The sequence below is a fragment of the Monodelphis domestica genome, chromosome 1 (genome assembly GCF_027887165.1).
Source record: "Monodelphis domestica isolate mMonDom1 chromosome 1, mMonDom1.pri, whole genome shotgun sequence".
Taxonomy (NCBI): domain Eukaryota; kingdom Metazoa; phylum Chordata; class Mammalia; order Didelphimorphia; family Didelphidae; genus Monodelphis; species Monodelphis domestica.
In genome coordinates this window covers 89,111,697-89,126,911 of record NC_077227.1, presented here as the reverse complement: position 1 = coordinate 89,126,911, position 15,215 = coordinate 89,111,697, and the positions used below count along the sequence as shown (strand labels likewise).

The 15,215-nt window shown below is 33.8% G+C and overlaps 1 protein-coding gene across 1 annotated transcript in view; it reads left to right on the top strand.

Annotated features, from left to right (window-relative positions):
- The window catches only part of ACADSB (acyl-CoA dehydrogenase short/branched chain), a 54,795-nt gene that overhangs the window by 28,514 nt on the left and 11,066 nt on the right, over nucleotides 1-15,215 (top strand). Inside the window, exons 5-8 of the mRNA XM_056802888.1 lie at nucleotides 228-398; nucleotides 4,294-4,419; nucleotides 7,272-7,364; nucleotides 12,318-12,407. Coding sequence (XP_056658866.1) covers nucleotides 228-398; nucleotides 4,294-4,419; nucleotides 7,272-7,364; nucleotides 12,318-12,407 — 480 coding nt within the window. The remainder of the gene's footprint in view (nucleotides 1-227; nucleotides 399-4,293; nucleotides 4,420-7,271; nucleotides 7,365-12,317; nucleotides 12,408-15,215) is intronic.

The window sequence follows — 15,215 nt, the reverse complement described above, 5'->3', positions numbered from 1 at the left end:
AGATTTATCTATTTATTGCTCCTACTAAAGTTGTTATGGATATTTACTATAGTAAAATGTGAAAAATAACTATCAAACTATTATTTTTAAGTAATTTCTGCATATTTTAAAAAATAACTAAAATTTGACTTACCAAATTTCTCTTATAAATACAAACTTCTTTTATAAGTTTATGTAAAAATATAAATACATCTAAAATTTGAATATGTGTTTTCTTGAATATGTAGATAGGAAGTTTTTGCCTTTCTGAGGCTGAGGCTGGCAGTGATGCATTTGCTTTGAAGACTAAAGCTGAGAAGAAGGGAGACTATTATATCATCAATGGGTCTAAAATGTGGATCAGCAATGCAGAACATGCAGGAATTTTTCTAGTAATGGCAAATGTTAATCCTGGTTTGGTAAGTTTAAAAAAATGAAAATTCCTTCTTTCTTTTTTCCCACTGAAACCCTGTGGCAGCAGTATGGTTTATTCTTAAATAAAGAGGCAGCATCTAGAACTAGAAGTAATAATCTTAGAGGTCAGCAAGCCCAACTTCTTTAAATTCAATTGATTAAGAAACTCTGAGGCCCATAAAGGTTGGCTGATTTGTTAAAGCTAGTAAGTAGGAGAATCAGGATTTGAACTAATGACTACAGATCTAGTGTTCTTGCTTCTACTTATAATAGACTGAATAGTGAGTGTTAAAGGCCTTGCGTACCATTTGGCAAGAGAACTTCAGTTTTCTCATATCTAAAGTTGATTTAGTAATACCCACTACTTTGATTTACAACGATCAGATGAGTGAACAAATGAAAAAGCATTTATTAGTGCCATATGCTAAGCTCTGTGCTAAGTGTTGGTTATATATGCAAAACTAGAGACCGTTTCTTAACTAAAGGAGATTATGTTTTAATAAGGAGCAAAAACATTTGTAGGTGAATGTTCTCCTGGGGTATGTATTCTGGTTTAGAATGTTAGAAATATGCTGAGGTGAACAAGGGATTTATGGCATGACCCAAGAATGAGGTGAAATAGATAGATAGAACTGTTCTTGCTTGTCATGGGCATCTGAGACAACCCCCAGTTAGGAGTCCTTCTCCTGGGTAGTAATATAAATAGGTTAACAGTCCTTTAGGGCTTAATTTCTAGTCTTGATAGCATGAGATGGCCTGAGAATAAAGTGAAGCCTGGCTGGAGACATTCCCAGACAGAGTAGGTGTCTAGGCCCATCAGCCATCACTCCCCAAAGTGGTAAGAAGACACATCTGGATAGTTGGGAGAACTGGATTTGGAATCTGGTGTATAATACAGAATGAGCCACTTGCATTCACTCAAGGTTTCACTTTCCACTTTTATAAAATGTTGGGATTTGGACTAGGTGCAATTCAGTGACCTTTTAGCCCAGACTCTTACTATCTTATGACCTCAAACCCCTGGAAATCTTACTACTCATCAGCAGGGAAGATGTGCTAAGTGACAGATTCATGTACCTTTCCATTTCCTGGAGTATATTTTCTATTTCCTGGAAAGGTACTTGCCAGCCTCATTTCAGGAAACCTGATTTAGTGGCAAGAACCCTGAACTTGGAATTGGGAGACCCAGGTTCAAATTTGTTCTGACATTTACCAGTTGAAAACCACAAGATAGACACAATTTTTCCTGAGTGTGATCTTATATTTTCTTTCTCTCCCTCACAAGTTTGTGCACCCTGCATACTGAGCCTTGTGTTTGGTACAAAAAAGAGTTAAGTTACTGGGCCATTTCAGCTTCTTGGGTTATCTGTGCAAAGCTGCACGCATGGGCACTGAGACCCATATAAAACCTGGAATCTTGTCTAAAAGCTTTTCCTTTTCTGTTCCCTCCTACTTTGTCAGATCTCTTAAATATTGAGCCCAGTGTGGCTCCATAATTAACAGCCTCCATAATAAGCCATCAGCCCTATAAAAAGTTGCTGATCTAGATTCATCTCTTTTTGTCTTCTGCATTTTCACCTCCCCCCTCCCCCCTCTGTGTGACTGCTGTTCTGTACCACCTGCTTTTCAGTTTCTTTCTATCCTTTTGGCACCCATTTCATAAACATTAACAAGTTCACCCTGTATACTAAGCCCTATGTTTGGTACAAAAGAAGACACAATCTAATAAAACATAGTCTCTGCCTTCTGAAACTTACAGCCCAACTGAGGAAGAAGACATAAGTACATATCCTTGGTGCACAATATGGCATGATCACTGCTTTCGAGAGTTCTAAAATAAATCCTGTTTGAGGTCAATTCCAGTCATAAAAGGGAAATGCAACTGAAGAAAGATAAGGCAATTAAGTATCATAGTTCAGAATGTACTGCTCTAGAAGCCAGAAGTCCTAAATTAAAATTCAGACTGTCATTTATCAGCTATGGAAATTGGAGGCAGGTCATCTCACCTTTTTGGACCTTACTTTATGTGAGCTACATAGCAAACTATCCATATGGGAGAATTTTTAAATTTTGTCATATTTATATTACTAATCTGAAAATTGATTATAGGGTATAAATTTATACCCTATACTTCTCCAGTATTAATCTCACAAATTCCTTATAATTCAAGGCAGACTATTTAAAATAGCACTTAATGGACTATTAAAGTTAACCTGCTACTTGCAAGAAACAAATACTGTAAAAGCAGAGGAAATGTATTTAAAAATTCATAACATATTCTCACTTGAAAATTAGGGATCTAAGACACTATATAGCTTATTTGTTTATTGAAATTTATTCTTTCAACTAACATTCATTTCCTATTATGTATGGAACATTGTGCTAGTTGCAACATGCCCTTATTTCTTTGGGAGAATGGAAAATTATGAGTTTTTTAATTTTTTACTTTTCTGTAATTTAATAAATTAATTGAATGAAAGTCACAAAACTTTAAAATACTTAGTAAATTTAATAAATAAATTAAAATGGTGTAATAAAAGAAATAGTAGATGTAATCACTGGACCAATATCATTTGTCTTTGAAAGACTAAGGAGAATAGAAACAACAGAGGAACGATGAAGGAAAACATGCTTCCAGTTTTTCCAAAAATGAAAGAGAAACAAATCTACAAACTTGCCCAATGGCTTTGACTTCTATTCCTAATAAAATTCTAGAACACATGAAAAAAATGGTTAGTTCAACACGTCGAAAAGGATGCACTGATCACAAATAACATTAAAAGCATGTCATAAAGGACTAATCTCATTTCCTTTCTTCAACCAGCTCTATCTGAGGGGAATGCTGTGGATACAATTGTATTTTAAAATAGCATTTGATAGTCTTATGCTCTTCTTGTGGAAAAATGAAAATATGTAAACTAGTCAGTACAGCTATATGAATTTGGAATTGATTGACTGGCAAAACCCAGAAAGAAGTCCTAAATGATGGACCAGGTGCTTTAACATTTCATCAGTATGCTAGGATAAAGATTTAGATGGCTTGCTTATTAAATAGGAAATGATACAAAGCTGGGAAGGACAGGTAACACACTGGAATGATAGGACCTCCCCAAAGAAATCTTGATAGGCTAGAATATTGGGCCAAATCAAATAAAAGAAAATTCAATAAGGATAAATGTAAATACATTTGAATTTTTTAAAGCAGCTCTGTAAATTCAAAATCATATGAGGAATAGCTAGACTATAGTTTCTGTGAAAAAAGGTTGGGAGTGAACTTCAAGCTTAGTATAAGTCAACAGCATAATATTGTAATCAGAAATTGGCAGTATGATTTTTAGCTTCTAGGAATAAGGTTATAATCTCACTTGCTTTTCTTTGCCCTGATCAGACTGCATCTAGAGTATGGAGTATGGAATGCCATAGTTTAGGAATGACATTGATAAGATGTCCAGAGCATAGCGAAGGACCTAGGAACTGATTGTGTTTAACCCAGGTGATCACTATCTTTCAAAGATTTGAAGGGCTGTCACCTGGAAAATGGATTTGACTTGTTCTATTTAGACCCTTAGGGCAGAACCTTCTTTTTTCAAATATAGATTGAACCAGATGAATAATGAAGTCTGTCCCAACTCTGAAATTCTGTGAATTATAGTGGTGAAATGCTTCTGGTAACATACTTATAATATTAGTGATTTTTTTCAGAGAAAATGAGGGAAGTGATACAATACATGGCAATCATTCTCTCATTGTAATAGTTAAATTGAAGTCTAAATTTCATTAAAGGTTACTACAGAATTTTTTGTTTCTTTTTTATGTGAACTCTTTGGATATAAAACTTTAAGAAAGCTAAGGGTTAGGGTTAGGATTAACCCTCAATGCTTTTTTAACTTGTTTTCCTAGGGTTACAAAGGAATTACATGTTTCATAATAGATCGTGATACAGAAGGACTTCAAGTCGGGAAGAAAGAAAATAAATTAGGAATCAGAGCATCTTCTACCAATACTGTGATATTTGAGAATGTTAAGGTAGGTATGACCTAATTTTCAATAAAATCATCATGTGAAAGTAGGCTTTGGCTAGAGTTGATAAAAGGCAAAATGAAAAAGAGTGACTTTAGTGGTAAGATTTCATTAGGTCAAATAATGTCTATGAATCTCTTAAAAAATAATACTTTAATTTAATCTCACCCTGAATGTACAACCCTTTAGGATTAAACCATGGGGCAGTAACTTCGGTCCTAGCCTACAATTTAATATCCTTTTTATGGAAGTTACCAGGATGTGATCCTATTTTTGCTTATAGTTGTGAAAATGCAATATGCCATTAAAAGTCCATTGCAATGAACACAGTTACAAAACACTTTTCACACAAATAAAGTTAGACCAAGACAATTAACAGTTACAAAACATTTTTCACAAAAAGTTAGACCTAAACAAGGGAAAATGTTAATTGCTCATGAATAGGCTGAGCCAATATAATAAAGACAAGCCTATCTAAATTAATTTTCCTATTCAGTGCCATACCAATCAACCTACCCAAAATTTATTTCATAAAAGTAGAAAAAAATAACAAGAAATTTTATCTTGAAGAACAAAAGGCAAAGTATATTAAGGGAATCAATGAAAAAAATGAAGGAAAGAGGCCTAACAGTACCTGATTTCAAACTACACTATAAAACAGTAATCATCAAAACAGTCTGGTATTGGCCAAGAAATAAGAGTAGTAAATTAATGGAATAGATTAGGCAATCAATACACAGTAGCTAGTGCCTATAGCAACTTTTAGTGTTCAATAAACCCAGAGATCCAAGTTTGGGGAGGGTGACTCATTATTTGGCAAGACTACTGGGAAAACTAGAAAATAGTATGGCAGAAACTAGGTATAGATCAACATCTTACACCATACACCATGATAAAATAAAAATAGGTACTTCATATAGAAATAAAGGGTGACACCATAAACAGATTGGGGAACATGGAAAAGTTTACATGTCATATTTATGAATAAGAGAAGAATATATGACCAAACAAGATATTAGAGAATGTTATGATAAGTAAAGATGATAATTTTGATTCCCTTAAATTTAAAAGTTCTTTGTATAAACAAAACCAGTGTAACCAAGATTAGAAGGAAAACAATAAATTTGGGGGGAAAATTTTTTTACCAAATATATCTGACAAAGGCCTCATTTCTCAAATACATAGAGAACTGAGCCAGATTTGTAAAAATACAAAGCATTCCCCAACTGAAAAATGATCAAAAGATATGAACAACCATTTCTCAGAGGAAGATGTTAAAACTATCTATAGTCATATGAGGAAATGCTCCAAATTACTATTGATTAAAAAATGTCAATTAAAATGACTCTGAGATACCACCTCATATCTATAACATTGGCTAACATGACCAAAAAAGAAAAATGATAAATGTTGGAGGTGATATGGGAAATAGGGACACTAATACTTTGAGCCTGGTGCCATATTGCTCTCCAGAATGGTTGTGTCAGTTTACAGCTCCTCCAACAAAAGGCTACAAAATAGTGCATACTCTTTGACCCTGCACCACCACTATTGGGTCTGTATCACAAAGAGATCAAAGATAAGGGAAAAGGACCTACATGTACAAAATATGTGTAACAGTTCTTTTGAAAGTAGCAAAGAATTGGAAACTAAAAATTGTCCCTCACTTGGGGAATGACTAAACAAGTTGTAGTATATGATTGTAATGGAGTTCTATTGAACCATAAGAAATGAAGAACAGGATGCATTCAGAAAAGCCTGGAGAGATTTATGTGAACTGATGCAAATGAAAGTGAGTAGAACCAGGAGAACAGTATATACCATAACAGAAATATTATACAGTGATCAGCTTCGAAGGACTAAACCATTATCAGTAAAGCAAGTTTCCAAGATAACCACAAGGGACTCATGATAAAAAATGCTATCCATAGTCAAAAAATAACTTTTGGAGTCTGATCTCAGATCAAATCATGATATCTTCTACTTTATTTCCTTCATAAGATTTTGTATTATATGTGTGACATGTCTTTTATGACATGAGCAAAACAGAAATATGTATTGCATGAAAGTACTGGTGTAACCTATATCAGGCTATTTACTACCTTGAAGAGGGATAAGAGGAGGGAGGAAGAAAATCTGAACCTTAAAATGTCAGAAAACAATTGTCAAAAATTGTTTATTGTAAATGAAAAAGTAATTTTAAAAAATCCATTGAAGCATTATCATAAAGGACCATAAGGTGGCGATATTATGCTATGAAAGTTTTGCCCTTTTCTCTATAAAAGTCACTTAAGGAGTTTGACTTCATTGAAAATGAAATAAAATCTTATATTCCCCATTTGCAGTCAAAAGCTAATGAATAAAATATTTTAGATTTATTTCTCTGTGTTGCAGAAATCTAAAAATAATTGTTTTTTTATTTATGTGGTCCTAAATTGATTTTTTTGTTATTGTTGATTAGTGATCCTTTAAAGAAAAGTTTCTATCTCTTGCTTTATGTATTCGTTCTGATATTCAATGTTTAATTATATTTTAGAAAGCATTTAATCATTTATTATGCACATGAGAATAATACAAAAATATGAAGTAAAGAGTAATGTATTCATTTATGTACAAAATCCAAAAAATATTGAATAATTCTTCCTCCAAACATGCTTATATGTAAACATCCTGGGATTTAGAGACTTTACAGATAAGTCTAATTCAGCCCTTTCATTTTATAGATGAGGAAACTAAGGCCCAGAGAGAGAATAAATCCTATTGGAGTGCCTCTCATACTATGACTACATTTGTATTTCTTATGTGTTGTGTATTTAGATAAAATAAAATTTAAAAAATGAAATATTTTTATTCTTCAGGTGCCAGAAACCAATATCCTAGGACAGGTGGGCCATGGGTACAAATATGCCATTGGAATGCTTAATGAAGGCAGAATAGGAATTGCTGCACAGGTGAGTAGCACCCTCTGATGTTCAGACTTAGATCATCTGCATTTGAATCAGTGAAGGCTGTTAAAAAGGCTTTAAGACCAGGAACTATTTATTGTAAAATTATTGTAAAGTTAAACTTTTAGAAAAGCTCATGACCACTAGATGTCACACTCCCTTTACGTAATGGAAAGAAAATGGCTATTTAAAAGAGAATCCCTTTTTAAAATTAAGGGCAAGAAAGCAGAAATCCAGAGGGGGAAAAAATCAAAACAAAACATTGACTTAGTACTAGCAATTTTTCTCCATTTTAAAATTCTGAATACTAGTATCTCTTTTGGGACCTATAAAATATATTCTAAAATTAAACATGGTTTAAGCAAATAACTTTTCAAAACATGAAATTCTTTCTAAAGAACTTTTTAAACAAGATATCAGAAGGTCAGGTATGAATAATATGAGCTATGTTAGGATATGGTGCTAGATATCACTAGACCTCTGGAACTCTCAAGCTAGGTACTTTGTTTTTAAGCAGTTTTAACAAGAATAAGTTGAACCGTTCCTTTTATATGGACAAATGAAATAAAATCAGAATTAAATAAGCATTTAAAATATCAATACTATTTAAAATTTGATCAGTTTTGCCCCTAGAATTCTTTTCTTTTTTTCTCTTTTTTTGGTTCAGACCTATGTAAATCTTCAATGTGAAAAGTTCTTTCAATAGTTCTTCAACTTAACTTTAATTCCCTCATTTCCTAATGTAGATTACCAGGCAACTAACTGCTACTTATAATCTTAAAGAATTGTCTGGGACACTGAGGGCTAAGTGCCTTGAGGTCACTCAAACAGAATGTCAAAAGTAAGATATGAATCCAAGGTCCTCTAATTCTAAGGCTGCTTCTCTATATATCTACTCCAATATACCTCCCCAAAATTCCTGTCGTGAGATGACTATTTTTCTTAATTAAGGAAATGAATCTTCCATTGATCGTCTATTCCAGAATCTCCTTAAAATATAAATTTATATAAAATTTTATCAAGGAACATAGTAACCACAAAGATTTTTTGAAACAAATTCTTTTCTCCAGTGATGTCAGAGGAGCCACTACATTTGGACCCTAACACACCTGATATACTTCATGAAGAAGGGGAAATGAAACTAACGAGAACAAAAATGGAGGGGGAAAAGCTAAACTAGAGTAAATATACATAGGGAAGATTCATGCTGTGGGCAACATTGTTTTGAGGATGTTGAGCTATTCTCAAAGCAATCAAAAGAAGGGAATATTCTCAAGATGGAGCAAAGTATTAGATCTATCACTAAAATTAAGACTAATGACTATTTGTCTTCTTTCTCATATTTACCAGATTTTATAAGAATAAACTACATTCACATCAAGACCATCCTTGAAGGCATGAGAAGGGAAGAAGCAAGATTTTGCAAATAATACTCTTTACCCCAAGTTGACTGAAGAATACAATATGCCATTAGGTTAATTGGAGAGTGTAGAATATATTTGATTCAATAGAACAGATGCCACCCCTAAAGGCTCTTCTGCAAAGAAGTGACTCCATGCATATTTGAAAATCAGACAAAATTAGTAAAACAGCAGACATTTATTAAGTACCTACTAAATGCCAAGGATTATGTGAGGTACTAGGGATTCAGTGCTAAAATGAAATAATCTCTGCTCTCAAATGGCTTGTATTATTACGGGGGAGAAAATATGTACATATATCAGCACATATAAAATGTATGCAAAATGAATATTGGGTAGTTTTAGCAGGAAGAGTACTAGGATCTCTGAGATCAGAAAAGCCTTCATGTAAAAGTACTTGAAATGAGTGTCAAAGAAAACAGGGATTCCAAGAGGTCTGGATAGGGAGGATTAGGGTTTGCCAAACAGAAGAAACAGCCATTAAAAAGGTATAGGGGTGGAAGATGTAATGTCAAATAGTAAATAATCTATAGTAAATATTATAACATGTTATGATCTTCAGTGTAGTGTGTGTGTGTGTGTGTGTGTGTGTGTGTGTAAGGAGGGATCCAGGTTGTAAAGCATTTTAAATGCCAAACAGGAGATTATATTTGGTTCTAGGAACATAAGAGAGTCCCTAGAATTCCTTGAAAGATATAACAGCAGAAAAAACTTTGAGCTAGCATTATGGTACAGAGAAAAGAAGGCTGAATTTTTAGTTAGATGGTTTGGGTTCAAATTCTAGCTCTGATACTCCCCATATAACTGAGCAAATCACCTAATTTCTCTGGGTCTTAGCCTTCTCACCTATTAAAAATGGAGTTTGAACGAAATGAACTTTAGGGTCCATTTCAACACTAAATCTGTGATCCTTTTATGGCTTGCTGACTATAAGTAACAAGTGAAATATAAAATGGGAATATGTAAGCTTCCCTGAGGCATTTTCATTGTCATATGGCTTGTGTTTTCCTTTCAGAAGCACAAGTGCCATCTTTTACCCACATCCTTTTCTTTCCTCACCTACACATTAATATGCTCCCTCCCAAACTACTTTATATTTAACTGCTTTTTTAAACTTTATATTTAACTACTATTGATCTTTCTGAACTTTGTTTATGCTCTATGTATATATTTTAAGGTGCTTGTCTTGGAGTTGTTTCATTCTTTTTACTTGTATCCACAGTGCCAGTAAACAGTTGGCATCTCACAAATTCTTGTTGATTAATTGGTCAGTAATCAGTGCAAAAGCCAAATAGAAGAATTGACTCCTATTAGATAGTGAGTTCCCTCACATGTCCCTGTTTTTTGACACAGTCCTGATTCCTCCAAATCCCCAAACATTGCCTAGTCTTCTAAATGAAATCTCTAATCACATTTTAAAAGTAAGTCTAATTATCCAAAAAAGGAAAAACCAAGCAGATGAAGAATATCTGTTTTTCAGACTATGACAGAGATTATCCAGAACAGTGCAAGATCCAGAATTCAAAATGAAAATTGAAAATTGCATTTTGGAGAAATTGTTAAATTATTTCAATGACCATAAGCTCTGAAACAAAGCCCATCTATTAATAACCATATTTTTGTGGTATTACTATATCAAGGATCACCTGAAATACACTAAAAAGATGTAGGGCTAATTTGAATACACTATAACACTAAAAATAAGAAATTTGCAGAAGTAATAATAAAGGCCATCATCAAATAAGGATCTGATCAGAATAAAAGATGGTTTGGTTGAGAAACGATAATGAAGGGTAATCACTATTAATACATGTAACTTATTATACCATTGGTTTCTATGTAGTGTCAGAACAAGAGGAGCACATTAGGTGGACCCCTACAGCAGATATTAAAGAGAATGTAGACAAGAATCTCACAGGATGGGGAGGCATATGAGAATTATTTGCTGTCTGCATCATAGAGGATGTAACTACATCAATAAGATCAGATGTTCTGGCAGTAAAATACACTGCCTTGGCTTTACTCTAATTACTCTAAGTTACTCTTATAACCTAATTAAAAGTTAAGGTCAGGTAGTTATATCTTGGTTAATACTTTGGGTACCATTTAGCAAGTGACGAACATGTCATAGAATGAACAGAACAATCTTGAAACTCTATTTGTAGAGGACTTAACTTTGCAATATTTATAATTTAAAAATTCTGTAGAATGTCATTTTGGATGACAGCTGGTTTTATCAATTTTTAGGTCAGTAGTAAGAATAACCATTTATTTATAAGCAAACTTTAATAAGGATGTGGAATAGCCAAATGCATCCCATTGCTTTTTTCTGAAAATCCTAACCTTCTTCCTTGGAATCAATTCCAAGGCAGAAGAGCAGTAAAGGCTAGGCATTTTAAGGTTAAATTGCTTACCCAGAGTCACAAGGCTAGGAAGTATCTAAAGCCATATTTGAAACCAGAACCTCCTGTTTCTAGGCTTGTTTCTCTATCCACAGAACTATCTAGGTTCCCCTCTTCCATTGCTTTTTATACTATTTACATTTTGCCTTGGAAAGCAAAAGATTAAAGGAAAATATGAGGGGAAACTGAGGAAACATTGATGGGGTTGAGTATCTCTCTACCAAAACATTTTGACTCTTATTTTTCCACTTTAAAAATTAGACAACCCAAAATTGGTGAGTTCATTTGAATAATAATTTAGTGGAACTCACAGATTTAGAGCTGAGAGGAATCTTAGGGGTCAGTTTAATCCCCTCATTTTATACATGTGAAAACTGAGGCCCAGAGAGGTCACTCAGCAGTATATGATTAAGATGAAATTTGAATTCAGGACTTCTGAGTCTACATCTAATGCTTTTTCTTCTGTGCTGTACTTCTTTGGATATAAAGTAAGATTTTGTCACAATTTAATTGACGCTAAGTCAATTAGAGAGAGTATAGGAAAACATAGTTTTAAATTTTTGACACATTTTATTTACCAAAGCTTTAGATTGTGTGAATTAGGTGTGATTAGTGCTTTTTACTGTCTTATGTGTTCTAATGCCCATTTCACCAAAATTTATTAAATCCAATTCATCATAATCACCTATGATTCAAATAGAAGCTAAAGACAAAATGGGTACAAAGAACATTCAGAAATGGCTTCCTAAGTAAGGATTGGAAAGTTTTCGAGAGGATACTTCAGGAACCTTCTTAGACCAATCTGAGCAAGACATTTTGGAAATAAGAAAGTTGGAAGTCATGAGAGTTGGTGCCCTCAAAATACTCTCATGCTCTTGTGTGCAGAGAGATTTACTTCCCTGTATTTAGTTCAGCGCATCTTAAATAATATTTTGTGCAGTTATTGAAACTTTGGACAAGCTCTAATAAGCCATTTTATAGTGGTGCTACTTTGAAAAACAAAAACTTCCAAGCCCTAAGAGCTATTATTGTTTCCAAAAATAACTATTACATCTATCAAGAAAAAGGCTCTACCACTGTAGATGAATTAAAATATGAGCATGTAAATCATTCAAGTCTTTTCTTATAATTTACAGATGTTAGGACTGGCACAAGGATGTTTTGACCACACCATTCCATATCTTAAAGAAAGAATGCAGTTTGGTAAAACAATATATTCTTTTCAGGTAAAAATTATAAAGATCATTTTACTCTATTCATTTATTTTGTATTATCTGATAGTTCATAAATTTGTAAAGGGTTTAGATGGGGTACACAGTAAGGGTAAGAATCCAGAAGTCCCTTGCTCAAAAGGAAGCTGTATGAGGGTGGGAAATATGGCTTATCTCAGAATTTTTGTCTTAGCCATTGTTTACCACAATATTTTCTCATTTTAATTTTATTTTCAGTTCCAGAATCTCCCTTCCCCTTTTACTCTCCCAGCAATATGAAAAGGCTCATGCAAAACAAATTTTTAACCATGTCAAAAAAAAGAAGGAAAATAACATTTTTTGTTATATACTCTGTGACTATTATTTCTCTGTCTGGAGGTGGATAACATGTTTCAGCATGGGGCTTTTGAAACTGTAGTTCATCCTTTGGTTAATCAGAGTTCCAAGGCCTTTCAAGATTGATTGTCCTTACAATAATATTGTTATCTTTTAAGTTGTTCTCTTGCCTTTGTTCACTTTACTCTGCATCAGTTCATATAAGTCTTCCCAGGTTTTTCTGAATCCATTCCTTTCATTAATAGTATTAAACTGCATTCATACATCATAATTTGTTCAGCCATCGCCCAGTTTATGGACACCCTCTTCATTTCTAGGCCTTTGGTACTCCAAAAAGAACATTTATAAATATTTTTTGTTCATGAGGGTCCTTTTCCTCTTTCCTTGATCTATTTAGGATATAGACTTAGTAGCAATATTGCACAATTTTATAACTTTGGGGTTATAATTCCAAATTGCTCTCCAGAATGGTTGGACTACTTTACAGCTACACGAACAGTTCATTAAAGAATATCCAGGGTAGCAAGGGAGCTTGGTAGATAACTACGTTTAAAGATAGGCAGTCCTAGGTTCAAACGTGAGCTCAGACCTTCCTGTGTGGCCCTGGGGAAGTCCCAACCCCAATTGCCTAGCCTTAACAGCTCTTCTGCCTAAGAACTGATACTCAGCATTGATTTTAAGTTGGAAGGTAAGGATTTAAAAATATTTTTAAAAGAATATTTTCCCATAGCCCCTCCAGCATTTTTATTTCCCTTTTTTATTTAGCCAATGTTATGGGTGTTTCATAATGTTCTTAAGAACACACATTAATCCACCACCAGAGAAAGAACTGTTGGTGTCAGAATACAGATCAAAGCATACTATTTTTGCTTTTAGTATATTTGGGTTTTTATTTTGGGATTTGATTTTATATGAGTATTCTCTTACAACAATAGGTTATGTATGATAATAAATGTATAACCCAGATCAAATTTTTCATCACCAGAAATGGGGAGAAAAAGGAGGGAGGGAAACAATTTGAATCTTCTGACTTCAAAAAACATATATGGAAAATTGTTATTACATGGAATTGGTAAAATAAAATATCTTTAAAAATAAAATTTTTAAATAAATAAAAATTTAATAAAAAATTATCTGCATGAATGGATAAAAGAATCCACCTTTCACAAGGAATGAGTCATGTGATTGTACATGTGAATCCCTTGGCTTTTTTTCTTGGAAAAAAAGCAATAGTCCTATTTTTTAATTTGGTCAATTTCAAACACTATTCCCTTGTTACAAAAATCATTTTCTATTCCTCTCTCCCCCCGTGCCTCCCCTCCCATAGCTGACACATAATTCCACTGGGTATTATATGTGTCTGATCAGAATCCATTTTCATATTGTTGATATTTGTACTAGGGTGTTCATTTAGAGTCTACATCCCCAATCCTGTCCCCTTGACCCAATCAAGCAGTTGTTTTTTATTTGGTGTTTTTCTCCCAAGATTTTTCCTCTGAATGTGAATAGTGTCCTTTCTCATACATCCCTCCAGGTTGTTCATGATCACTACATTGCCACTAATGGAGAAGTCCATTACATTCGATTGTACCACAGTGTCTCTATGTACAATGTTCTCCTGGCTCTGCCCCTTTTGCTCTATATCATTTCCAGGAGGTTGTCCAGTTCCCATTGAATTCCTCCACTTTATTATTCCTTAGAGCACAATAGTATTCCATCACCAACATATACCAAAATTTGTTCAACCATTCCCCAATTGAAGGGCATTCCCTCATTTTCCAATTTGTTGCCACCACAAAGAGTGCAGCTATGAATATTCTTGTACATGTCTTTTTCCTTATTATCTCTCTGGGGTACGAACCCAGCAGTGCTATGGCTGGATCAAAGGGCAGACAATCTTTTATCGCCCTTTGGGCATAGTTCCAAATTGCCCTTCAGAATGGTTGGATCAATTCACAACTCCACCAGCAAAGCATTAATGTCCTCCCTTTGCCACATCACCTCCAGCATTCACTACTTTCCTCTGCTGTCATGTTAGCCAATCTGCTAGGTGTGAGGTGATACCTCAGAGTTGTTTTGATTTGCATCTCTCTGATTATAAGAGATGTAGAGCACTTTTTCATGTGCTTATTAATAGTTTTGATTTCTTTGGCTGAGAACTGCCTGTTCATCTCCCTTGCCCATTTATCAATTGGAGAATGGCTTGATTTTTTGTACAATTGATTTAGCTCTTTGTAAATTTGAGTAATTAGACCTTTGTCAGAGGTTTTTGTTATGAAGATTGTTTCCCAGTTTGTTATTTCCCTTCTGATTTTGGTTGCATTGGTTTTGTTTGTATAAAAACTTTTTAATTTGATGTAGTCAAAATTATTTATTTTACATTTTGTGACTCTTTCTAAGTCTTGCTTGGTTTTAAAATCTTTCCCTTCCCAAAGGTCTGACATGTATACTATTCTGTGCTTGCCTAATTTACTTAGAGTTTCCTTC